This window comes from Polyergus mexicanus, unplaced genomic scaffold (genome assembly GCF_030449975.1).
Source record: "Polyergus mexicanus isolate NDT 795.1 unplaced genomic scaffold, iyPolMexi1.0 SCAF_6, whole genome shotgun sequence".
NCBI lineage: Eukaryota > Metazoa > Arthropoda > Insecta > Hymenoptera > Formicidae > Polyergus > Polyergus mexicanus.
Genome location: NW_027223326.1, coordinates 166483 through 194428, shown reverse-complemented (window position 1 = coordinate 194428; position 27946 = coordinate 166483). Strand labels below are relative to the sequence as shown.

General features: G+C 41.4%; 2 protein-coding genes across 2 annotated transcripts in view; one reads left to right on the top strand and one right to left on the bottom strand.

The window, feature by feature from the left end:
- Positions 1-27946, bottom strand: part of LOC138934113 (protein trachealess-like) — an 87080-nt gene that overhangs the window by 45476 nt on the left and 13658 nt on the right. Inside the window, 3 exon segments of the mRNA XM_070297549.1 lie at positions 4721-4750; positions 10376-10423; positions 21663-21695. Coding sequence (XP_070153650.1) covers positions 4721-4750; positions 10376-10423; positions 21663-21695 — 111 coding nt within the window.
- Cog1 (conserved oligomeric Golgi complex subunit 1) overlaps positions 17160-27946 on the top strand; it is a 79340-nt gene continuing 68553 nt past the window's right edge. The window contains exons 1-2 of the mRNA XM_070297044.1: positions 17160-17358; positions 17825-17871. The gene's annotated coding sequence lies outside the window, so the exon portion shown is untranslated. The remainder of the gene's footprint in view (positions 17359-17824; positions 17872-27946) is intronic.

The window sequence follows — 27946 nt, the reverse complement described above, 5'->3', positions numbered from 1 at the left end:
TATACCTACCATATACATCGATAAGTACAATTATGGGACTCTCTATCGATCGCTTACGTTCTTCTCCTTCCATTGTTCCCAACTCCGTTTGTCGCGAGGAAGAACTTCTCGAGGGTAAGTAGGTATACGGGCGACAGTCACCCTTTCGACCGCTTTCTCGACTACCGTCATTTCTCTCACTCGAGAGCACTCGGCGCAATCTGCTGCGCAGAATTTGCATACATAAGCTATTAAGCAGCTCTTTTCATTTCCTCCCGTTTATGACAGTTTAGTTGGAATAATGTTTTACAAGATTGCCGCGCGAACAAACGTTTCTCATAATGACCATCTCTTTACCTGATTAATATTCGCCCGACATCAACGTGTCGTTCAACATTTATTACGCGAATCAAAATTAGACATGTCAACTACACGCTTGCATTTCGTAAAATTTTAAATTTCACGTCTGGCTCGCGAGGGACATAAATATAAATCCTTGAGCTGTGACACGAGACAAGCAGTATCGCCACGATACAAGATATAGGAAATTCGCGTTTAACTCTGATATTTACTGATATTTTCAATAATTCAGCGACGTACACGCTGTATTTTATAATTTACGGTCCATTGCTTATGAATAACTGTTCCTCCCGTATATAGCGCATGTGTATCCCGACCCCTAAGTAAGATTTATACCACCGTCGCTTGCGCCGCGTTACACGTGTCTTTCTTTCTTTTCTCTTTTTTTTCGCGAGATAAACGAAAAGCGATAACTTTGTAACGCTCTATATCTCTGATTTCACTTTAATTCTCGTAAACACATTCGCAAAGTTTATCAACGTTATCAACGTTTCGATCAGCGATCGCGTCCGAGTATTAGAAGCCGTCAACGCAATCGATAAATATTTTCAATAAATGTGTTACATCAATAACGATTAATTAAACGACTAATTGTAAAATCTGTAATAAAGATACAATGTGTGTGTGTGTGTGTGTATGCGTGTTATCGATCGGTATAAAAATCAGATGTAAATATTAATCGCAATGTATATGTATAGAAGCCATTATGAATTGAAGAATCTTTTTCTCTTTTTTATCGCAACATTTTTAATTACCGGGAAATGAGCGGAAATTTTTTTCTCCCTCTACAAGACTACCACGTGCACATGGGCTGATTCTTTCCCTATTATGATCTGCGAGAAAACGCAGGGTGCTAATTAAACGAAACGTTTGGAATGCCTGCGAGCGCATTGGATCGGATAAAAGAGGGTTGTTTTCGCTCGAGCACCTTTCTAGTCTTTTATCGAAATCGCATTCCTTCGCCCAAAAGACGAGAGAAACAGGATACTTTTTGGCGAGTAAATATAGATCAAAAATGCAATCTCTCCTCCCCCCTCTCTCTCTCTCTCTCTCTCTTTCTTTCTGTTACGATCTGTTTGAACGGCATCCACGACGCATCTCGTTCTCGTGTCTCAGATACCTAAGTTAAACGGCGCGCGAGTTCTTTCTCCTCTTGTCGCACTATTCAAAAGCTCGAGAAAGCATTTCCATATATTTACAATTCTATAGTGCACTTTTGTACTGTCAAGACCCGAGAATATCTGCTATCATACCGACTATAATTACAGGTTCTGCGCAGTTGCTTTGTTGTCGAGTAGTAAAAAAAAAAAAAAAATTATGTTTTTCCATCCGTTTCATATCGGGGGAAAGAATATCATAAAAGAGATTGTTATTCCTTTTTCCTATTTCATTTTTCCAGCTCTGTTTGAGTCGAGAAAAACGGACAAACTACATTCTCGCGATGATTAGTTTGATTGCGGATGAGAACGATGACAGATAGAAAAGTAGCGAATTCGTGACAGACTCGCAGATACAATATATTGTATATCCGGTGATAAGAAATCGCTGAGAAGAGATACAACGTCGTCGTTGTTAGGCGATACTCGAGCTGCTCGGGGAGTGCTTTCTAATTAAAACGGCGTAATATATGCATCGAGTTTGTATCTTGTGCGGCAAAAGGTGCGGGAGACGCTGTAAGGAGACGCGATGGCCGAGGGTTTGATTCAAGATGAGACGTCAAATGTTACCACTTCCAAGGGAAGGCGGAGGGAAAATTCTCGGTGTCAATTCTCAGAGCAATCTGCCGATGCAGATTAGGGATGCCGCCGGTCTTAGTTGATCCCGTCTCGCATCCTTCCCCCTCGCACATCGGAATTAATTGGGGTGAATTGTCCTGCCGCGCCCATTAATGTCGCGAGTTTAGATCCATCAGAGGTAAGAATCTTCCAACGGGCTGAATGTCCGGCGATCTTTATTTTCCTCGGTCGATCGTGTCGGGCGCTGAATAATTTCGCGTCTAAAGTTATCTTTTTCTTTATTCGAAGAATATCAAATGACGCGAAGATACGTTTCTCTTTTCGCGTTACACGAATTTCTCTCTCTCAACCTCTTAAAAGTAATAAGAAAACGACGCGGAAATGTGTGTACCGGCGTATATTAAAAACATTCCCGCGTGCGAAAACGCCGCTATAAACGCCACGTAAACGTGTATCTATGAAAATGAGGCGCAAACTCGAAGGTCAATATCTGTCGACTCTTCACCGCAACGTATCGCTTTCTCTATATAACTGGCCCGAATGAAATTGGCCCGATATCCCTATGGCCGTTTCACTTTCATCCCAATCGTTTCGTCAATTTTTTCATTAGATATCCTGAAAACAAAAAAAAAGAGTCTCGAGACATCGACAATGAGATCATTGTCTCGTTGCGACGATGGCGACAATTTAATTTCTCGATAACGTTCGATTTCACACGAAAAATATAAATCTAATTACAATATTATTAGCTACAAGAATTGCCACTGCAAAATTCAACCAGACAACGGCTATTCGGCATGGGATTCGGGAGATGGGGAAGGGGAGGGGGAGGGGGGTGGAATCGAGGGGGTGGAAGGGCGCAAAGGAGAAGAAGCGCGGAGGTTTTTTGTGGGGTGCGAGAGCCGTTATGGTCAGGATTACTGCGGCAGAACTTGGGGATTCGCTCCCTTTGACCGACACACTTAGAACAACAATAACTCACTAATCCGCGCGGGCCTGCGATGCGTGCGCCGATGAAAAATGTAAAAATCCGGAAAACCACTGCTCCGTGACAGTTCAATACATTTTAAATGCGTTCCGGCGCATTTGCGGGGATACGATAAGCGGGATCCGGGACCACGCGAGCGTCCCCCTTTCCCCCAATATGTCGGTTATTTATCGTCAGATTTATGGAATAAATATGAGTAGGAGAGCCCACACACTTCTCGCGCGGCAATCCTCGAATATAGCGCTCTCTCGTTTCTATTATTAAAGTTTTCGCGCGATACGCGGCGTTTGATGGAATCGCAAATTTCTAAGAAGAGCCGTTTGCGAATGTTCGCGCGATGAAATCGGAGGGCGAAATGTGTAAATTACATCGCTCTGATGAAGAAAAACTAATATATAAGTCACTCGGGGGAAAAAAAAAAGGAAAAAGAAACCAATAACGCGCTCCGCGAAGAGGCGCGATGAATCGGACGAGGAAAAAAAATGCTCAAATGGGATAGATCGATGCGCCGAACGTTGATGAGAGAAGAAAAAAAAAGAAAAGGGAAGGGGAGAGGGTTGGCGGAATGCCTTTATACGCCGCATCTCTATGGGATTCTTTCACGACACGGCGATTTAAAACGCCTTTTAAGACGGTCGTAGGGCGTCGGTGGAATTGTGCCGAGGTGAATCGAACATTGAACTCTATATATATATATATATATATATATATATATATATATATATATATATATACACCATATATATATATATCGCTCGCGTACCCTCCGCGACGTTCCATAAGTTGCATTCCTATTTTCTGTCGTAATAAGGAAGCCGTGCCAATAAAACGCGATCGACCGTGTCGATTCGCGATGATTAAAAGGAGCGATATGTAAAGTGTCAAAAGTATCGATGTGACGGAGCGCAAAAAGAAAAAAAAAAAAAGAGAGAGAGACGAAAAAAAAGAAGAAAGGAAGAAAGACGAGCAAAGAGTTCGGGGCGCGCGACGAGTCCTCCTCGGATCTTGAAGATGCGAATGATCCCCCCCGATCCGCCTTTCAGCTGTGCGATAAACGCCTCGAGTTTAAAGGATCCACCTAAGCTAAGGCGAGAACGACGAGACGCTCGGCAATCATACGGAAAACAAAAGCACACGGTCGGGGGCCGGCCGTTGCATTACAATGCAACGAGCGCTAGAGAGAGAGAGAGAGAGAGCGCGCGCGCATCTTGACAGCCCGAAACTGCTGCTTTGCAATTCGGCGCCGCGCGCTGCTCGTATAGCTTTTACATAATCGCGTTTCGTCACGTTTCGAATAACATTTATTCAATAATTTGCCCGCCACGGGAAAAGTGTCGTTATTATAGGGCGCATACGCGATAATAACACCGTATGTATTATGTATAACTGCGAAAGAAGAGTATCGTGCGCGCGTCGATTACCCTTATACTTCGTGTTAACGTTTTGCGTTTTCGAACAACGATTTCGTCACGAGAGCTTTTTGCGCGCGCGCGACAATCTTTGCGATTATCATCGGTCACCGCTCGTCGTCAATCACTTTGCCTCTTTCCTTTTTTTCTTTTGCGGCATGAAACGGATTCTTTCACGTAAGAAAAGAAATTAATGTAGTAAAAGAGAAAAGCGGCATGCATTTTGAGTAAAGAATTGAGCTGCGTACCTTTCGAAAGCGTAGTGCCTCTCCTCAAATCTGTAACACATAAACAAGCTTCATCACTATATACCGTAGGTATCGTAGAACGCGGAGAAGAGGTCATTGGTTCCGAACCCGTTGCATAAACTAGTTTCGAGAAGCTCATCGGACGAGGAAAGGGGGGAGGAAGAGGAGGAGGGCGACGAAGGCAGGACCGCGAAGATCATTTCAGACGGTAGACGGGCAATTTTTTTTTTTTTTTTTTTTTTTTGCGCACACGTAGGTAGTTATACCTATAAGTAGACATAATCATCACCATTGTAGGAGAGGATAGGTAGACGGGTAAGGCTAATTTCCGAGACCCCGTATTATATGGTCCCCCGAATCAACTTTTCCATAGTATAATAAGCTAATATTTTATATGACGTGCGCGCTCGCAATTATATTGAGATTAGATAGGACAACGATCGCGCGCTTAGTTTACAAGCGAGTCGTGAAAATGCATCGTTCGGAGAGTGGACAAGATGAAGATTCCTCCGTCTCTTCCGTTTTTGTCCCCGAGAAAATATATTACATTCGATTAGAGAAAGAGCGAAGAACACACTTTTCGCGCGCGAAACAAAATTCCGGAATACGCGTCAACTCGGCCATACTCGCCGAGCATACTCGCACGATACTTCTCTAATTTACTTCTAAGCGGAGAGTTTCTCTCCCGACATTAAAGAAGATGGAGAAGTTGGCTTTGTCAGAGTTTTTCCGATGCCGTTCGACGAAGCGACTAATACGCGGTCCGGAATGCGGAGCGCGGTGCGATAAAAAGCGAATCAAATATCTACCGTTGGACCGAACCATTCGACTAATGAAAATACCTATTGTTACTACCCAGGTTTTGCATCGAGAAATTTTTCGTCTCAGCAGCTTTTGGATGTCGCGCGGCATTTCGTTTCCCGTTCGTCTCGTTACGCGAAAAAGTAGTGTCGCGGAACAATTAATTTTCATGACACGATCATATAACTACAAATAGTTTTATATAAGAAACGATATATATATATATATATAATAAAAAATTAAATATATAAATCGCACAGCCTCAACAAAGGATAAAAATTCCAAGAGTAACATCGAAATTGGCGCGTGTAAAGTTCCGACAGTCGGAAATCTGTTTGCTCGCTTCGACAGCATCCAGTCGGATGCCACTTGACATGGATAGAGCTTCGATTAAGCGAATTGGACAGTGACGGGCGAGAAGGGAGAGAGACGGGATGTGACGACGAAAAACAATCGAAATCGAGCAAACGTGAGCGTTCGTTCGAAATCCGCGTCGCGTCGCGGCGTCGCAAGTTCCTGATTCGCATTTAAGTTAGCCTCACGTCCGCACGCCCGCTGCACGTGATCCAGCTGCTCGAGAGGAATCCCACGTATCCGTGACGTCGCTCCATCTCCACGACCGCGAGCAACCCGCATGCGAATACGCGAGTACCTCCGTCTGTCTAGCCGCCGCTGACTTATTAGGGATTCCGCGCGGGCCGCGCGCAGAAATTTCGACGTTGCGGCACAGGCGCCACGTGTACGTCGCCGGACGCACGTTCTTCTAATTTGCGATACGTCTTCGGACTGCTTAAAACTCGACCAACCTGTTTCTGTTCCAGATCCCGCCGCTCCGTCGATCGTACCCCCGTCGAACCGGAAGAATACCGAGTGAGAGAGAGAGAGAGAGAGAGAGAGAGAGAGAGAGAGAGAGAGAGAGATCGTTCCGGATTACGCGCATGCATTTTTATGCCTACATTCCTATAATTATAATATCGCGTCTGTCATTTCACGACCGCGTAGATAAAGATACGCACTTTTCCCGCGCGTCGAGCGATACGTATATATATATATATATATATTGGATGATTGCATAAATACGTGCCTGATTTTCATAGATGGCATTAAGTTACTGCATGGCGGAGTTCTATTGTTTTCGTGTGGTAATTGTTGCTTACACCGAATAGATGACGTTGTCTTATGTCAATTTAGCGTCAGACATTGTTCAGATAAGTCCATTTGGGCATAAGAGAAATCATTAAAAATGGAGAACGAAAAGGTGCATTTGCGGCATGTAATGCTATATGAATTTCGGAAAGGCGTGAGTGTTGGGATTGCACAAAAAAATATTCAAAGCGTTTATTTGGACCGCGCTTCTGCTCTCCGAACAGTCAAAAAGTGGTTTGGCAGATTTCGAAATGGTGATTTCAACATGGAGGATCAACCCCGCTCTGGACGGCCTTCTGGCATTGATGATGACATTGTGCATGCCTTAGTGGAAAGAAACCCAAGGATTACAACTGAGGGTATTGCTGAGAGGCTGAACATCGATAATTCAACCGCTTTTCGTCATTTAAAAAAGCTTGAATACATTTGGAAATTCTGCAGCACCCGCCATATTCTCCAGATATTGCGCCTCTAGATTTTTATCTGTTCCGGTCTTTGCAGAATAGTTTAAATGACAAGAATCTCAATTCCGAGGAAGCTGTCGAAAACCTAACCTTACAAACTTTTTTCAAGAAAAATCAAGTTCTTTCTTCAAAAATGGAATCGACAAGCTTATAGATCGTTGGAAAACTATTGTAGAAAAGAATGGAGACTATATAATTGATTAATAAAAGTGTTATCTCTAAAATATAATCTATTGAAGTTTATATTTAAATCGGGCACGAATATATATATATATATATATATATCGCGCGTATTTGCGGATTTTTCTAGAAGAAAAAAGCGAGAGAATCTCTTTGACCGTTAAATCAGAATAATTTTCAGCAACTTTCCAACGTACGACGTGATAATTCACCATGATACATATCATATCCGCGCGATCCTTTCTTCGTATCGGCCGATAGGGAAAAAAGGATTTGCGAGAAAGAGCAGGCATCCTGTGGCTATACTTATGACTCCCGGGTGTATCTCTCCTCTAAATCTTGCTCCTCTATGCACCATATTCGCGTGAGAAATATCGCGCGCGTACGTTCACATTTTCAAAATAAATATGTAGAATCTACCAAATCTGACTTTTCACCCCGACAGATTCTTTTCCCGCGCGATACGCGACAGATATATACACAAAACTCATATATCATCGATAAAATCGAATACTCGATTAATGGAAACGAGCGTGAAAGTCGATGCACTTGCTTCAAGATTTGTGCCCTCTTGTAAGTGAAAAATTAGTACGCACAAGCGTAAAATGTATAAATAGCGCGGAATAATAATTTTCTCTCTCACATCGGACAGCGAGATAATAGTTCCTTTATGGAGACGGTGGCGAAACAAGAGCGGCAAATTCCGACGTTAACGCCAGCATCGAGTGGCAGCAGAAGACGCTAGAAACGCGTTTCATTGTCCACGCGGTTTCGTAAGACGGGAGAAAATCGTGCGGCACAATGCGCCCTCCCTCTCTCTCTCTCTCTCTCTCTCTTTCTCTCGGAAAAGAAGACCCGAGAAGGAAAATTTTTTTACCCTCCCTCCGCGCGAGCGGACCGAGAGGAAAATACGGCTCGTTGTTTCGCTCTTTCCTCCTTTGAATTTTATTTATCGGTCGGCGTGAATATTCAACTCCCTCCATAGAGCGGACAAAACTCCGTTCCGTTCCGGCCGCGGTTTGTCCGTAGAGAAGAGAGACACTTACAGAGGGCGTAGAGAGTGTCACTTGTAGAAACGCGAGAGCGATATTGTTGGACGCCGTCGTCGACGCGAGTACAATACGCCGAGAACGCGGCGGAATGCATTAATATTAATGGCGGTACAGAAGGAGTCTCTCTCTCTCACTCTCTCTCTCTCTCTCCTCTCTGGCAACGCGACAGGCTCGACCGCTCATCGAACTCTTCCCGAAAGACGAAATCGCAAACGCGTCTGCAAAAATTACATTCGTCATTCTACAGATTTACGAGTGATTTAATAAGGGAAAAGAACGTATAATCGTACAAGTTAATAAAGGACGAATGACTAAAATTTAAGACAGAATTCTATGTATAGCTTTATATACCGTATATTTTTTTTAATATACACGTATGTATTTTAATATATATATATATATTTTTTTTTTTTATAGACATAAATATAAGATATATTTTTCGTACTCTTTAAATATGTATTTTCTGTATTACACGATATTAACGTAAAAAATTATACATGGGATTCCTCAATTTTAATGAATCGCTGGCAGTTTAAAGCGGGTTAATAATATATTAAAATATTGTACACAGGAATTTGTTTTCGCATTCGACAAACAAACAAATATAATATCGAGTGCAAAAGAATTGTCGCTTGGAGCATCGGTTATTTCAATGACGATGCACCTCGTGTAACGCCTACCATCCTTTATCATCGCGCTTTCACGGCCACGATTCGCCCTTTTTATTATCCTACACCTTGTACGTACGCGAGGGAGAAACTACGTTCCATCATATTCATACTTTTGACTCATTTTTCGTAAAAGGAAAAAAGAAAAAAGAAAAAGAATAGCAAGAGAGAGAAAGAGAGCTCGCGCAGACGCTCGCGCAAAGTTGAGTTGAAAAAATTTTTATGCTAAAATTCTGACATTTATATATCTCGAAAGCGGCATCTCTATAACCCGGTTAAAGACTCTGATGGCCTTGCAGTTTAACTTGCAAGGTATATCATGAGATGGAGAGCGAGATAAGAAATGGCAGATTCTTCGCGCGACTGTAGGTGGGTGGTGTGTGAGTCACGGTTATACATATATTAAATACAGGATCGGTCGGGGCTAACAAAACCGCGATGTTGATTACATCTCTCGTCGACACTTATCTCGACGATACAACTTTATTTCTCTTCTAGTCTCGAGACGGTACATTCAATTTTTTTTCTTTTTCTTTTTTTTTTTGCGAATATATCGGAAACGATCCGCTCTCTCCTCGTTTAGCGGACTCGATTGTTTAAGAAACCGCGGGGATAAACAAAAGCGGACCGCGAAAACGTGTACGACTACTCTCGAGAAGATGGACAACTCGGAGGGAGGGGGGGGGGGGGGAGGGAAATAACGCAGGTCGTGGAATGGCTTACGAAGGAGAGCCGATCCGAAAGCGGATGGGAGAAGGTCTGGAGGTTTCGTTGGTCGGTTGACCTCGGTCGGGTAATAAGAATAAATGTGATTCTATTACGGGTTCAATTGTTACGGCGGCAGATAGGCCGCCGCTCTCTCGATAGAGAACGGAGGGTAGATCGTAGTCGATAAGATTTAGCTGCGAAGGTTTTTACCTACAAAATCGCTCCGCGCCACTTCGGACATTCGGAGTGTCGGCTATTAACGAACGTTACGAGCGCTTGTCGTCAAAATGTCAATCGCCTGATAATAATAATAATAATAATAATAATAATAATAATAATAATGCCAAAGGAATATTATGTGCTCGACAAAAAGCTTCTTCGCTGTGTGTGCATTCGTAATCTGTCTTTATATTATGGGAGGCATATCTCGGCTCTAATGATCGTTAAATCAATTTGACATACATGTTGAATAACGTAATTATAAAAAAATGCAAACACGCGTAATGTCTTCGATACTTACAGCCCAGCCGCACGTTTATATATTTCTGTTTTTAAGATATCATTAAAAAAAAAAAAAAAAAAAAAAATTTGTACAAATTTGCAAAACGCGAATCGGGGAACTAAGAATGTACTCACCGTGCGTTGACGGAGGTAGGATTTCCGACGTCGTCCATGGACGGTTTCCTAGAATGAAACCACGAATGAAATTCGTTACTATTCATCCGCAGCTGCATAAACGCGGGATGGTTATACGTGGCGCGTACGTTGGTCGATTGCCACATTTCGCGCACAGGCTAATGGATCTCTGAGGCTTTTTCGAATTTAACGAGACGCGTGTTAAAACTGTCCTTCGAATTTTTACGTCACGGAAAGTGAACTGAAATCTTTCCTTCTACTATATAAATCATCTCTGCGCATTTTCGCGATACGCGTATAAAAAATTCTTAAATTTTTATACACGTCGATCGCTTTCGTTCACATTCGTATATTATCAAGGTTTATAAATAGATGAGTGTCACAAGTTACAAAGTTCACTTAGGATGTCTTTGCACGGCAAAAAGAGTCCTATGCCCGCCGCGCAATTTGCAAAACAACTCCGGAATGAAGACGGACAGTGGCGAAAGTGGCGAAGAAACATCCGCGCGACGGTCGGTCTTGAGAACGTGTGCGTAAATGTCATCGGCGCGTGTTGGCCTCGTGCTCGAGGGTTCCACCCCCCGTCAAACCCGAAACGTCATCCCCCACCCGGCCGGTGATCTTCGCTGCGCGTGCCTTTCTCGCCAACGTAACGCTACGAGCTTCCCGGGGAGGCAAATATGTGGATTAACAGCCTTTTTTCTTATTTATCGAGAGGAGTACTCTTTCGTGAGAGAGCGAAATTACTCGCGGGAAGGGAAATAATAAAGTCGATAGAGCAAGAGTAGCGCGAGCAGAAATCGTACTTTCAACGATTCGTGTTCAGTTATTTTAGATTCTTTAAAGCTACTTGACATTGAATAAATATAGTGGAAAGATAATTCTTCGTGAAAAAATCAACTCGGAGATGTAGATGCAAAATGTTTTCATACGCAGCTTTGTTTTCGAGAAAAAGTGATTTTGAAAATTAAATTAATAATATCAAATTCGTCTCGACAGAGCAGTACCAACTACCAACTCGTCCAATAAATTAAAAAAAAATACACAACATAATCAACGTTAAATCAAACAATTTATAATAACTTGGGCGTTGCTAAAAAAGTTTTGTATATAAAGTATCAAGATTTTTTCCAACGAAATATTGCATCTTTTAATATACAATATATATTATTTCGAATTGAGAGGAATCGGTAAAAGATTCGCTTACAATCGACAAATAAATTTAACCAGTCACACGGCGTCGTTATAATTGTCGAATGAAACAGAGCAAACCTCGATTTGCAGCGCTATTTCTTCGGGCCTGCTCTATAGATAAATGAGATTTCTAGAGTAAATATATTTATATACGTACAAAACGCACCCCCGATCTATAGGGTAGTTGAGACCTTACATCGCCAGACTGAAGCGGAACGCTCTGTCTTCATTTGACCGATCGTGAGATCCGGGGAACCCCGCGACGCCAATAAAACGCCGTATCTCCGCGGTAGCTTGTGTAGCTATTTTCACGCCGCAACCTTATCCCTCGACCCTAGCTAACGTTGCGTCGAACAGTGGAGGGGATCATCGATTAAAGCCTAATGGGATTATACCCTTATACCGACGCTTTCTCCATTTTGCGCGAATAGAAACAAACGCGTACGAGAGATTTCAATCTTAAAAATTTAAATTTAAAGAGATATCACATTTCTCGTTCCGTCTTGCTTCAAAACTATAATCATGACACAGAACCGTATTAAATATTTCACGATACATTAATGCGAGCACACGGACGATATCGTTAACATTATTACGCGATGTATTATAGTATCATTATTAATGTTACAGGTGGGAGAGTGATTATATTTCGCGACGAAAGAAGCGAAAATGAGGAGGGTGATTTTTGCCACATCGGAGGTCAAGAGCGATCAAGGTTCGGGCAGCGGAAAGGATACGCTTCCGAGTTTTGCTTATCGATTCAAATCGCGTTTCCCCGCGTATGAATGAACGAACCATGAGCGGGAGCGAGTCGAGCCACCGGTTGAATGAGAGCCTCACGGATGACCACAAAGTACACACGCGTACGTAACGACGAACGTTCGTATTGTCAGAGAGCACGCTCCGCGTCCTCTTCTCGGCCATTCTTTTCCCATTTTTTATTTTTTTTTCTATCGTTTATCTCTATGACGGATCCGTTCGAGTCTCGCGGCATAATAGATGATTTTTATTCAAATTATAATACAGAGATTTCAAAAAATATATTTTGACAAAAACAAAATTGAATAAAATTATAGGAACTGAATCCCTTGGATTTTTTTTTCTTCGGATTCATCTTAAATTCTTAATTTTTTTATCCCGATTGAAAATATTGAAAATTTAAGGAATCGCGTATACAGTTGTATTATGCAAAATAATCCGTAATACATCTGGTATTTTTTAACGTATTCGCCAATCAATGAGAAAGAGAATAGATTCACGCATCATGACTGGAGATAATCGTTTTCAACATGTCCTACAATTTTGTCTAATTCTGTTTTTGTTAAAATATATTTTTCTTAAATCTCAATTTTTTAAATCTTGAATATCCTGTAACTCGAAAACTATGCCGTTTATATAGGACCCCTTGGGGGTATATTAATATTTCTTCAAGAAATTACTCGAAGAATCACCCCCCGAAATTTTTCGCACAAATTTTAACGACGTTACGATCGTTATGACGATCGTAATGTCGTTAAAATCGTTGCAATTTCCTCACATCTTATGACGAATTATCACGAGCGTACGAATTAACTACACTGTTACACTGGTGATGTAATTCGATGTGTCGGACGCGTAGCTATTTAGGTATGCGGCGCGACTAACGCGGAGCGTTTTGTACCGTTGGCGCTAAAAATGCGTGGCGAATCGACGGGAAGGATCGTCCTGACTAGGCAGCTTCCAAGCAGATCCGTTTTCTACGATCTTAATAGGTACCGGATCCGCTCAAAGCATTCCGCCTCTTGGCGCGGTATACGCTAGATGTGATGATATACCCTGTTGTTCCCGATCCCGCGTGTAAAACCACCGTGTTTTGTCACGCGTTTGGTTTAGCCGCGGCATTAGAATCACGGACCATCGCGTACTATCGTTAGTTTTTAGGATTTGCTCTCGCGCCGCTGATTCCAAAGTTCGCGCGCGCTATTAAACGATGTCTCGGATTTTTGTCGGGCTATCTTGTGCTCGCATTGTGCGCAATTATACACGCTTTTTGTCGGCTGAATCGGTGTAAAATGCGGTTTTCCGAAAATGGTAGTGGAACGAGGACTGGTCTCTCTCTACGAGGCGGTACGCGAGATGGCATCGTTTAATTTGGCATAAAACATCAATCTCATCTATTGTATTTCGAGCGCCTGTCTCGTTCGCTTCTTCATCTTTCTTTTCGCGTAACAGACCTCCTCCTCGTACCTCGTTAAAGTTCGGAACGTTCTTGGGGCGGAAATTTAAAATTTGCCAGAACTCCGAAATATCTCCATATATATATAGTGTTTTGGAAAGCTCTCGATGTCAGCTACAAGAATACTAAATAAAAAATGGGGGTTTCCATTTAAGATTTTAAAGATGACCTTCGCATGACCTTCAAATGATTTTCCAAGGTCAAACCAATGGTACCATCTTATGGCCCCCTCGAAACTAAACAACTTTTGTCCGAAACATTTTTCTCTTCCGGGTTTGGTTTTTGAAATATTTGCCTGAGGAGATTAAAATGGGACACCCTGTATATAGTTAAAAATATTTGGCAATCGTTCTTGTCTTTTACATGTATTTTAATACCAAAAGACGCGATCATCATTATTTTACATACTTGGGTACTACATATACTTAAAAACCACTCACAATAGAAAAAAAATAAAAAAAAATAAAAATAAATTTACCGAGAGTTAGAGGATTTAATTTGATTTATAATGATGGCGCATGCTTCAATGTATGTTTAAAAATTCCTTGCCATTTTTGTATTTCACGCAAAAATATTTTGTAAAGAACTTCCTCTCACTCAAGTTTGCATTTTTTTTTCTTTTTTTTTTCTAATTACGTGTGCGTAAAACAATATATAAAATAATTAATATGTATAAAAAGATCATTTGTTACGCGCAATTTTCAACATAATATTGAAATATTTTAATAATAACCATACAACAAAAAAATTTAATATATAAAAAGATCTTATTACACATACTTTCTGAAAATGTCACAGTATAAAATTTGAAATATTTCACATGCGTTTCATTACGAAATCATTTAAAATTGATTACTAACGCGGAGGTAAATGGAGTTATTATAATTTGATGAGTAACAAATAATAAATAATTTATAAACTGCGTCTGCGCTCACCTTGCAGTTGCGTCGTCGTCGTCGTCGTCCGATGCCTCTCCTCTTTTAAAGAGGGGCCTCTTCAGCCTTCGATACTTTTTCATGGCACTCGCAAAAATCCGATTAATTATGATGAGAATATCGCGCGACACTTTATACGGCGCTTTCAACATTAATGACGCACGACTCGCGTTTTATTATATTGCGAAAAGAGCGAAAGCTAAGATTTAATTGTCATTCGAAAAACTCGCATGCCATTCATCGTGATAATCTACCTTTGTTGTTATTATATTGTACACACTATCATCTTATCACGGCAATTTATTATTTTGCGAATAAATATACAGGTTAAAAAGAAAGATCTAATATTCGCGGACAGTAAAGTATAGTTAGATTTACACAACGCAAATTTGAATCGAATAAATCTCGCAAAATACACCTCTCTTGACAAGTTACGATAAACATATAGCGTGCCGTTAAATATATATTAATTAATATATGGGATCAAAAAAAATAACAATCGCACAGTTAAACACATCGCGACATTGAAATCGATTCGTATTATATCTACATTTTGTTAGCGAACAAGCAAAAGAAACCGTCAAAACAATATCGACTTCGTTTCAATACTACGCGGCGATACTTTGCGAATCGAAATAATAGCTAATTAAAACGCGACAGACCGACGGAAAAAAAACACAATGGAATTTAAATATTGCAAGCATTTATCGTGCATTAATCTTGCGAGAAGTAAGCAGTTCAATATTCCCATTATTTAGATAAAATAGTCATCGTCGTGATATTCTTATGTGTCGTCGTTTATCGCAAGAGTGACAATTATCGCGTTTCGACATACGGATTGTCTCACAACCTTCTCGCTTGAGTCGCGGCATATGAATGAGAGCGAGGCCAAGGTACCAAGATATGTATGTATAACATAAGATACGCCCCCCCGAGAGGTATGTATCTATAATATATAAATAAACAATAGCGCGAGTGTTGTACGCCGCAAGGACGCACGCACACACTTGCGTCGAATTCCAAAAACACGCCATTATTCTTTACAACTATTATATTTTATTTTCTTACACCTATATTGTACAATAACTTTCTTATCTCATTTAAAAGATGAGAAAAAGTGTTTTTTTTTTTTCGCTTATTGGCGGTTATTCGAAAACCTATGGAACAAACTTCAATAAAGACGCATACTTTCGCTGATATTTGTAAAAATGTAAGGAATAACCGTGAGTCTTTTTAGAGTCGTTTTTTGGCGTTAACTCTTTAAGGAAGCATGTTTCGACCCATGTTTATAGGAAACTTTTTGTTCGGTATTAAATTATCTTTCAAACGAGATCAAAACGATTGTAGTTCGCTCCATAGATTTTGAAATAAACCAGTTAATAACCAATTTCAAATATACCGAAAAGTGTTTTTTCGGCAATTGACGATTTGATTCCAAAATTTAAAGAATAAACTATCGAATCGAACGGAAAGCTCGTTCCGTTTTTTACTAAGAGCGGAAGAGCGAAAAAACGGCACAAACTTTCCGTTCAATCCAATAATTGACGATTATTAATTCAGCTGATTAATTCCTACGATAAACGACAGAGTAAAAGTATCGTGCGACAATGACTATCGATTTAATTGTAAAGATTGAAAAACTTCCGAGAGAGAGAAACGCGATAAAAAAAAAAAAAAAATTACAAGAATCGAGTGTTTAAAAAAAACGAAAGATAGCGATACGGACACGTTTCAACTACAATATAATTCATTGAAGGTTTAAGGAACAAAATATATCGCATTTATTTCGTACTTATTTCATAGCGCGTTAAATGTTTTACGATGATGTCGAATCGGCTCTAACACATTGTAACACGTTATCGCTCGTGTTTTGCAACGTACAGAGCGCTATTGTTTACGCGCGCTCTCTCACCTTGTTGTTGTCATTCGTGTGGCGAGGCTCGAGGCGAGCGCGACGCGACGCGAGTCGCTCCCGTGTTAATAGTAGACGGTCATAGTATTACTTTTCGAAATGTTATATGTTTTATTCCTTATAATTTTATTACAATTAACGAGATAGTTGATTCATTTAATTAATTAATCCTTACGGTAAATAACACGTATCGCGGCCACGGCCATTCGATGCAAAGGCAGAATAAAAAGACACGATATATATCGATTAATAATGCGTATCTATTGTATTTACGATTATATTCTAGAATATTTATATATTTTTCACTTGTTATAATGTGAAATATTATAAAATTATCCCAACTTACGAGTGTATTACTCTATTACGATAGAGATAACATATACCATATTGACGCACGTGATTTTCGAGTATCAAGCAGAGGTTTCGTATTTTTATCTCGTCGTAAATAAAGTGCGTGTCGCGTTTAATTTCTCTCTCTCTCTCTCATTAATTTTATTATATACTATATTTTATTAGTTTTTTTATTTATGTCGTATACGTCGTTAACGTCGAGAGCGCCGTGCAAAATGTCGCGCGATATAATCATATTCTATTAATCGTAATTAATCCAATTTTCACGAGTGACTTTGTAAATATCATATGGGAACAACAACGGCTAAATAATAGAGGAGGAGGAGGAGGAGGAGGCCCAGGGAGGCATCAGGTGACGGCGGAGCAACCGTGGAGGGTAAGTAAAGATTTATAATTATTTCTTATTAGTTACTTGTAAAATTAAAATTGCTCGTCTCCGCAATAACGACTCATTTTTAATTGTTGCGTAATATGATATAATGTATAAAATATATTTCAAACCTTATATTAAAATATTTATATAAAATATGTTGTCAATTAAAATATTTTCATATACATATATACAATATATTTAAATATTCTTATAATCGCTTCGAATTCTCTTACATATAAAAATCAAATCTTTATTCTAAAGTTTACATCTAATTTTTTTTTTTTTTTTTTTGCGTATTGTGTGCAATCTATTTTATTAAACATCTGTTTAAAGAAAAAATTGAAGGATTTGATTGCGCGTAATAATTAATTGCTTTGATTAATTATTTTGGACACTACTTTATATATATATATATATATATATATATATTTATGTATATTTTAATATATTGGAATATTTAATTTTACAGATCAACATCGCGCAAAGACCACAACTCCGCCGTTGCGCATCTTATCGGTGAGTGTTAAATGATTTTTGATTTTACGATCTTTAGGATCATAATGATTTTATGATCATTAAAGTTTTCTCACAATAGAGAAAGATCAGAGTTTACTCGGAGAGTAAAAGGAGGGTTGGAAAAAAAATCTCCGCTGTAATCCGAAATAATAAATGGCGGTATAAACGGTGAAAAAAATTTCTCGCAGCTATAGTTTTGCTTTATGGCAAAAAAAAATGTGTAAAAGCGTAAAAATTGAAGAAAATTTTTCCAATCGTATATGGATATTGATCTTTTTCTAAACGAGAAATCTCTCGTCAATGTTTTCGCGTGTAAGTTGACGGTATCAAGTGTAGCGAGACTAAAGACGGCGATGTCTTGTAGCCGCGATCAAGTTTACTAGTTAAGGCGATGCAAAATACTTTTGCTTTTTCTACGCTTTGCTGTTTAATAGCGCTACGCTATATTACAACCGTCTAGATAAGTGCAAGTATCTCGTCTTTTGTGAATATCTGGGAATTTAATAGGATCTCGTACGATCGATGATACGAAAAGGGACTATGAATTGTTTCATTAAAATAGGCGCGCGCATTCTTCTTATTAACGCTGCCACGATCGAGAGGATTAAAAAAGAAAGAAAAAAATCAATCTCGTGTCAATATCAGATGAATCTCGCAAGAAAGGTACAATTTGGTGCGCGTGTATCTCGATGTAGAGACGAACGTCACGGTCGACAGTGGCGAGATCAAATAGCGAGAGGAGCCAAGCGAGCGAAGAATAGCGGGCTGAAGCGATGGAGAAAGGTGGCGAGGGGACGAATACGAGGGGGTGTGGGGGGGGGAGATCTCACGAGAAGGGACCGAGTAGGGGGCATGGAGGGCGACCGGTCGACCGGTCCTCTCTGGATAGACGGACGGACGGACGGAAGGACAGACAGGACTGGAGACCGCTCATTACGGGCGGCGCATGCGCGTGGAATGCGGCGGCTCTGGTCTCCTCGATACAATAAATATAGGATCGGCGGATCGGATCGGCGAACGGGCAATGTTGTGCGAGAGGAGGGAAGGAGAGGAGAAGGAGGAGTAGGAGGAGGAGGGGGAGGGAGGATGGGGGGAGGACGAATCCCCGCGGTTGGAAGTAAGGGGTAAAACCGATGAACGAAACGGGGGGATCGCGACAACAATGCCCGACAACGTAGTAACGACATCCAGTTAAATCGCGGCTGTCGGCAAAAAAATGTACGGGGGCCCGCGTATTCTTGAAGGGGTACCGTGAAACGTGAACTCGCAACTCGCGCGCTATCCCATCGGCGTGACCGTCGCTAAGCGACGTCGTGAGCGCGATATTTCGAGGGAACGTGGAGATCAAAATTTTTTTTTTTTTTTTCGCGAACCGACGAAATTTTTCATCCGTGAAATTCCCATCGTCCGCATGTCCATCGAAGATAGGCGAACGTTATGATAATTCTTCGATCGCGTATCGATTACCGTACAGTCGATACGGGGGGGGGGAGGGGAGGGGGGGGAAACAAAAAAACGTCGGGGATAATCTTACGTTGGCGATTATGAATAATATAATTAACATTTCGCTCTCTCTCCCTTAACAACGCTGTTAGTAGGAACGAAAACGGGCACATTTACGAGCTTAAGAGCCTGCGATGGACACTCGGGTAGGATGGGGGCACACCCGGTTTAAAATTGTAGGGAACCGACATCCCGAGGTGGATGTACCCACGATATAAACGCTGATCAATCAAGCCGAACGGATGGAGCATTTAATCGATACTTAAATAATTATCAACCCGCTCCGGACGAGTTTCGCAGATAACCCCTATGCATTTTTCGCCATAGTGCTTCTTTTCTTCATTGATCAATCGCTCCTGCTTAATAATCGTCGGCTTAAAATATAATCTATATCACGAAAAGAATGCTCCTCTTTTCTCAAATGATCGCCATCGCGCTAGACGAGATAATTTTTTCTACAAGTTTCTCGATATCATCCTATTCATTGATATTAATTTATACACAAGTGCGATATCTTGGTAATGATGCATAATGCGGCGGAGATGCTTCATTAATTTCAACGGGTTCGAATGACGGCGCGAGGGACAGAGAGAAGGAGAACGCACAGACGCGATAACGTGTTATTAATCGTGTTGTATTGTTTGCAATTAGCGTGAAATCGCTTAGAGTTAATTACAGCGATACCACGTCGTTAATTATAATATATTTCTCTTCGCGCAACGTGATTACGCATAATAGTTTGTTCTCGGTGTACGACCATACTCGTGGATCGCGATAAATACTATGATCGTAAGATATTAACATTTTCTCGTTTCTTTTTGAAAGGAACGTAAATTTAGAGCGAGTAGCAGTGTATTTCGTTTTAAAAGTCGCCCGATTTTCGTACGCCCGATCCAGTATGCGTACACGCGTGTGTGCGTTTATATATATATGTACGATGGTCCGTGAGAAACGGCCTCGTGTGCCGGCTCTGTTGGTTCGTCACTCGAGAGTTGATTTATATCCTTAGGTAAGAACCTCGTGCCAGAAGCCTCGACTTGCCTCTGCTCGTTGCTTCTGCGCGCGCGCCGCAGCGCTCGCTTTGAACAATGGAATTGCGTCGCGACGTCGATCTCTCTGTATCAATCACCTCGCCGGATCTTTTTATATCCTTAGCCATCCGTTTATCGAAAGCTACCTCCTGTTCCCTTCCGTGTAACTTCGCCTTGTATTATTAGATCGCTTTTTCCGAACGCGTAACGCGTACCGCCCGCTTATCAATAAATATATAAGGATTGTGAGCTTTCGCTCATTAATTTACACCGATAAGCAAAAATAAATGGCAAAAATAAACACATATACGATACAAATATATTGATGATTGCATAAGTTCGTGCCCGATTTTCATAGATGGCATTAAGTTACCGCATGGCGGAGTTCTATTGTTTTCGTGTGGTAATTGTTGCTTACACCGAATAGATGACGTTGTCTTATGTCAATTTAGCGTCAGACATTGTTCAGATAAGTCCATTTGTGCATAAGAGAAATCATTAAAAATGGAGAACGAAAAGGTGCGTTTGCGGCATGTAATGCTATATGAATTTCGGAAAGGCGTGAGTGTTGGGATTGCACAAAAAAATATTCAAAGCGTTTATTTGGACCGCGCTCCTGCTCTCCGAACAGTCAAAAAGTGGTTTGGCAGATTTCGAAATGGTGATTTCAACATGGAGGATCAACCCCGCTCTGGACATTGCCTTCTGGCATCGATGATGACATTGTGCATGCCTTAGTGGAAAGAAACCCAAGGATTACAACTGAGGATACTGCTGAGAGGCTGAACATCGATAATTCAACCGCTTTTCGTCATTTAAAAAAGCTTGGATACATTTCCAAGCGTGATACGTGGGTGCCGCATCTCTTGACTGAAAGGAATAACTGAAAGGAAAACTGCAGGAGTTGCAATGGGAAATTCTGCAGCACCCGCCATATTCTCCAGATATTGCGCCTTCAGATTTTTATCTGTTCCGGTCTTTGCAGAATAGTTTAAATGGCAAGAATCTCAATTCCGAGGAAGCTGTCGAAAACCTAACCTTACAAACTTTTTTCAAGAAAAACCAAGTTCTTTCTTCAAAAATGGAATCGACAAGCTTATAGATGGTTGGAAAACCATTGTAGAAAAGAATGGAGACTATATAATTGATTAATAAAAGTGTTATCTCTAAAATATAATCTATTGAAGTTTATATTTAAATCGGGCACAAAAAAAAACTTATGCAATCACCCACTATATATGCAATAAAATTTCTTACCTCTCTGTCCAGCAGAGCGCGTCGTCTCGATATCTGGAAACAGAAACAATTTTTATTTTTTTTTTTTTAGTTTATTTCAATCGATCTCGCCAACTAATTCTCATTTCAAGAGATAACAATTTTTTTTAAAAATCTTTAACGGCGATTTCTTTCTTCGCGATTCGGATTTTTTTTTTTTTTTTTTTTAAATCAGACGCGTGTCGTTTCACGATATCGTTCTTTAGCGAAATCCAGTCCAAAGTTGACACTTGTATAAGTATTACTAATTCGTCGCGGTGCGCGATCAGCATTGCCCCTCTTATACTCAACTCGGGAATCCAAATCCCGTGTCGCAGCTTACAGGAAAAAGCTTTTATATGAAAGCTCTCGGCTAGAAATAAGATCTTAGCCGTCGTAAATTGCGCGCGAACCTAATCTTGCGGTTGAATGGTGCCACGTTCCGGCTTCGGGCCCCCCTTTTTCCATTCTTCTTCGTTGAATGCCATAAATTTGACAAATAAAGTAAAATAAAATAAAATAAAATTTATATAAACTTTATTCATCGAGATAGACCGATCGATCGCGTATTGATTGTAATAGGCGAGAGTTTCAAATTAGATTTTTGTCGCGATTAAACTTTTAAGCACCGAGATTCGCGTTATCCTCGACGTAGCTCGCGGTAGAAAGTCACGAACCCCGACAGACGTCGGCATCGAGGGATCGAGTTGGCGGCGGCCAGCGAGAACTGATGAATCAGAAGGAAACGCGCGCGCGAAAGTGGGGCCTGTCAACGCGACATGATTTAAAGCCAAATATTACGACAGAACGCGCATTCCGGCGACGAGGTCGTCTCCCCGGGCCAAGCGCGGGGGGTGAGTCGAGGAGGGTCGTGAGCGACAACGGAGGGATGAGCCCCGTAAGTCGTGCAGATATGTCGACCACGGTTTATTACCGGGATGGCGGTATGGTCGGGGATCGGGGGTGGAGGAACATTGATTTAATGCGGGAGTAATTGGGCGACCGGACGTCTCTATGAGCGCGCCCGCCACCTTCTACCGCTAATGCGTTCCCGCCCTTCTAACCTTTGGGCTAACCACCCGTGCGAGCGAGCCAGCGAGCGTGCTATGGTTTCTTTACCTTCTCTCTCTCTCTCTCTTTCTCTTGCCACCCTATCTCCTTCCTCCACCCGCGTGGTGGAACGTGAGAAAGACGAACGCTTTATTACTGCTTTTATTGCTCGACGAGTTTTAGCCGCGCGTAACCGCAGGTTGGATCGGCTTATGGCGCTTATTAAACTTTGATGTCACCAAATCGCTCTTTCACTCTCGTCTGCCTTTCTCCTCCACGCTATCGTCGTGGCACGCAAACGTACGTAAAAGCGGTGAGAGGGAGCAGGCGAACAATACGATAATTTTATTAGAATTCAAATTTTATCGCGATATGCTTTTATCAATAGAATCAGCAAACTGTAAATAGAATATATATATATATTTTTTTTTTCATATAGTTATCGTTGAATGAAATAATCGGTTAGATGAAGAATCGTGCCATAGATTTTCATCTTGATATCGTATCAGTTATTAATTTTTCAATTATGTAACACCAGAGAGAAATTGAGTTGGAACCACGCATCGCGGAGTGTCAACTCCATCTGTCATACTTAGCCGTGTTACTTGAGCGCGCACATAACATTGGAGCGCGCGAGTGTTATAACCACGTAGCAGTAAGTTAACGGTCCCCCGTTTATCCTCGTCATCGCGTGCAGGAAATTAAAGGGTGCGTCTCGAGATTTGTGCGTGTAACGTGTAATGTGGCCAATGAAACCTGCCAGGTGTTGAGATTTTATTAACGCGAATTCGCTCCGAACGGCCTATTGCAGGCGCGATGCAAATGATATTTACTCCGGAGATATCGTAACGCGAGATATTATCGTTCCGAGACTTCTCGCAAATATTGTATTTCCCCGCGAAAAATATATACGATAAGAGACATTTTCAGCCGGAAATACAATACAATCGGGGGGGGGGGGGAGACTTTTCTCCGTCTGTCACAAATCTTCCCCCGATACGATATTAGAGAAGAAATTTCTCACGCGGCTGTGTTTCTCCCGTATTTCGCGAGATAGAGACGACGAACGAGAGTCGGAGAGATCGCGGAGCGAAGCGGAGCCGCTTCTCGTCCGCCTTCGTCGCGCCATGTGTCGCTAAGGTCGCCAAGAGAAGCAAGCACGCGGGGATGCTTCCTCCGGTTCTCTCGCGCAACGAGGCACCGCAAACGTGCTCTACAAGTAGTCATAATACGTGGACCGGGGGCAGAGGCTCGCACACATGGTGCGATCACGTCGAACGGGCGTCCTCCCTCTTTCTACCCATCGGTGTAAAGTTATAAACTTTGGATTACACCGGCTGTGCGAAATGTCTATCCCTGGCATTGCGATGGCCCGCCCGCTTTCTGATCGGGCTCGCGCGCCCTCTAGTTTTCGACGACGCTGATAAAGAACGCGAGCAATTGAATTTCGCTCGAATATAACTAATGTCTTTTTTTTCTTTTTTTTTTTAATCGACGATATTCGACGCTTTTTGTTACGCATGCGCGTAAAGTAATCCCGGAGAACGATGGACAGCTGATTGAGATGGATTCGAGACTTGAATTTTTTAAAATTTGATCGACGAATAGCATTATTCGTACGTTAATGTTTGAACTACGTTCAGTTTCTCAATACTTCGTTAAGTTTGTATTTTTAAGTTATTATACGCATAAAGTTTGTAATCTTATAATTGAAATTAAAAATGTAAAAATTTTTCATTAACAAAAAAAGAAGTTTAAAAAGAGGCATTATATTTCTTTATACAGTATATATCGCACTTAACTGAATCTATCAAAAACTTTTTCCGCTCGTACGATATACGTACATCTGTCGTTTGGTGAGAATAGTTTTATGTTTTGTCTCGTGAGAAAAGCACTTCTCGTTTTAAATTCTCATTTTGTGCCAAGTTTGAGAAGTAGCGTTTGCAGCGAATGACAAGCGAGTAAGGCGGTGGAAGCGAACGTTAACAAATACCATTTTCGCATTAGCGAACGAAACTCGAATATAGCGAAACTCTTTTTTACAGAGGAGACGCGTTCGTACGTCGTAAGTCATACTCGATGGAACTTTAATTTGGATCACGAGTGAAAAGCTTCCGAATCCAGTAAGTGGTGAAATATTACGTTGAACCGATGGTGCGAGCGCTTCGAGAGCGCCGTTTGAATTATAATCGCGGACAATGGTACCTACAATGGTAACGCGATTCGCATAATTTTCCCATCGACGAAAATTCTCGACGTGTCGCGTCTTTTATCGTACAAATTCACTCGAGCTGTCAAAAAATCTGGACCACAATTTCTGTCTCGGGGTGGGACAAATGGAAGTTCGGCTCGGCGAAGAGTATACGCTTTTGTCGATGAACAAATCGAGTGATCCGAACGATGGTTACGTATCCTCTCGGAGCTGTTGCCGGGAAAAAAGTTTGAGTCCCTCGCGGGACAGCACCCCGGTGCGGAGCGGAGCAAAGCCGCTGGAAGGTCAGTGCACCATCGTCATCGTCGTCGTCGTCGTCGTCGTCGTCTTCGTCGTCGTTGTCTCTCGACTCGTTTCGGTATACGCCTATATGCAGGCACGACCTACGTTCCAGCGGAACGGCGAGCGGGTAGCATAGCTGGCGCATTATCACATACGTAAACTTTTTCTCCCTCTATTGGCCCAGAACGGGAACACGAAAAACGACTGATTAATCGAACCAACACGGGAACATTCTTGCCCTGGGACATATAAAAAGAGAAGGAGAAATAGGAAGAGAGAAACGAGAGAGAGAGAGAGAGAGAGAGAGAGAGAGAGAGAGAGAGAGAGAACGAGTAGTGGCGGGGCGACAGCCTGCCTGCCCACCGCACCCTACATTCGCGCATCTGCGTCCGCGGACGGAGAGAGGAGCGGATTTCAACGAGAGAAAAAGTCCCTCACCGCGGTATACCATCGCGGGGAGTTGCACCGATCTCTTTCGTCTTGGACGAAAACCGGAATGCGCGTTTCTTAGCGCGGCCGAGATATGTTCCCAACTTACAATTAACGCGGCGCGATAGCGTTCACGAAGAACGGCGAAAGAAATGCGGCTCGTAATGCGAGCGTACGTCAAGTACACACGTTTACGTCGCCCCCGTGTATAACGCCTAATTTGGGAGAGGGATATCTCCCGCGCGACTCTTTTTCATCTTACTGATAATTGCGTTGAGATATCACGATCGAGATATACGATCACGTTAGTTCGACTTGTCGGAATTACTTTCCCTCGCGTTTGTCTCGCGTACGTAAGGTACGAACGCGCATCGTCGCATTCTCGCACCGTCTGTTTACATATCCGTGACGACCGTCAAGAGAGAGGGGGTTGAGCCGATATAAAATAAAACAAGTATCCTTTATACATTTGTTTTACAGGGTAATAGTTATATTTCGCCCACGCCGTTCCCCGTCACGCCGCTATTTAAAATGAGCGGCTTTACATCGTAACGCGACAAGATTTATAATATCTTGTTAACGGCTCGCGCGTTTATTATCAAGGGTTGCAAGGGGGATTGGGTGTTGGGACAAGTCAAAAAAGAAAAAAAAAGGGTGTGGTCGAAGGGCTACACGGGAACAACGGCATGTAAGAAGAAATCGAGCAATAAAGAGAGTGTAAGGGGGGAGGGGGGGGAGGGAGATTATTACATCTTACATATTACCGTTCTCGCGTGGATAATTTCGACGATGTAACGAAAAGTAAGTCGTTGCAGCCGTAACGCGAGGCGTTATACAATATGTTGCCGCGTCGAGTTGTAAAATTCAATCCGTTAACTTCCGATCGATTCTCTCTATTATTAAGTTTTAATATTAAATTCCAAAAAACCTCGCGTGTGCAATAGTTTTCACTTAGCCCCACCACTTTCGCTGCCTCGTCACATTTCTTTTTTTACTCGTCGAGTTTCGTAAAAGTCGCGAAACTCGTACGTATGCAAATCTGCCGAGTTTATCTTTATCTGATTTTACTTGTGCATGCGAAAGAAAAGAATTTTTAATAAATGACATATTGGATGATTGCATAAGTTCGTGCCCGATTTTCATAGATGGCATTAAGTTACTGCATGGCGGAGTTCTATTGTTTTCGTGTGGTAATTGTTGCTTATACCGAATAGATGACGTTGTCTTATGTCAATTTAGCGTCGGACATTGTTCAGATAAGTCCATTTGTGCATAAGAGAAATCATTAAAAATGGAGAACGAAAAGGTGCATTTGCGGCATGTAATGCTATATGAATTTCGGAAAGGCGTGAGTGTTGGGATTGCACAAAAAAATATTCAAAGCGTTTATTTGGACCGCGCTCCTGCTCTCCGAACAGTCAAAAAGTGGTTTGACAGATTTCGAAATGGTGATTTCAACATGGAAGATCAACCCCGCTCTGGACGGCCTTCTGGCATCGATGATGACATTGTGCATGCCTTAGTGGAAAGAAACCCATGGATTACAACTGAGGATATTGCTGAGAGGCTGAACATCGATAATTCAACGGCTTTCCGTCATTTAAAAAAGCTTGGATACATTTCCAAGCTTGATACGTGGGTGCCGCATCTCCTGACTGAAAGGAATAACTGAAACAAAAACTGCAGGAGTTGCAATGGGAAATTCTGCAGCACCCGCCATATTCTCCAGATATTGCGCCTTCAGATTTTTATCTGTTCCGGTCTTTGCAGAATAGTTTAAATAGCAAGAATCACAATTCCGAGGAAGCTGTCGAAAACCTAACCTTACAAACTTTTTTCAAGAAAAATCAAGTTCTTTCTTCAAAAATGGAATCGACAAGCTTACAGATCGTTGGAAAACCATTGTAGAAAAGAAAGGAGACTATATAATTGATTAATAAAAGTGTTATCTCTAAAATATAATCTATTGAAGTTTATATTTAAATCGGGCACGAACTTATGCAATCACCCAATATATAGGATAATGTATTGTGGACCTCGTAGGATAAGTACAGGATACATTTGGTACATTTTCAATATTTTAATATATAGGAGATCTCGATGGTTCTTACAATTTATTGTAAAAACTAGGATCCTAAAAAAACTATCGCTAATAATTATTGTAAAGCTTAATATGACGATGTAAGAATTTGAAAACAGTATCGTGCAAAATGTTGAAAGTAATTCGATATAAAAATTGTGATTATTTAAAAAAAAAATTCAACTTTATGTACGGAGATTGTGTTTATATAATTTTATTTATTCACATACGATG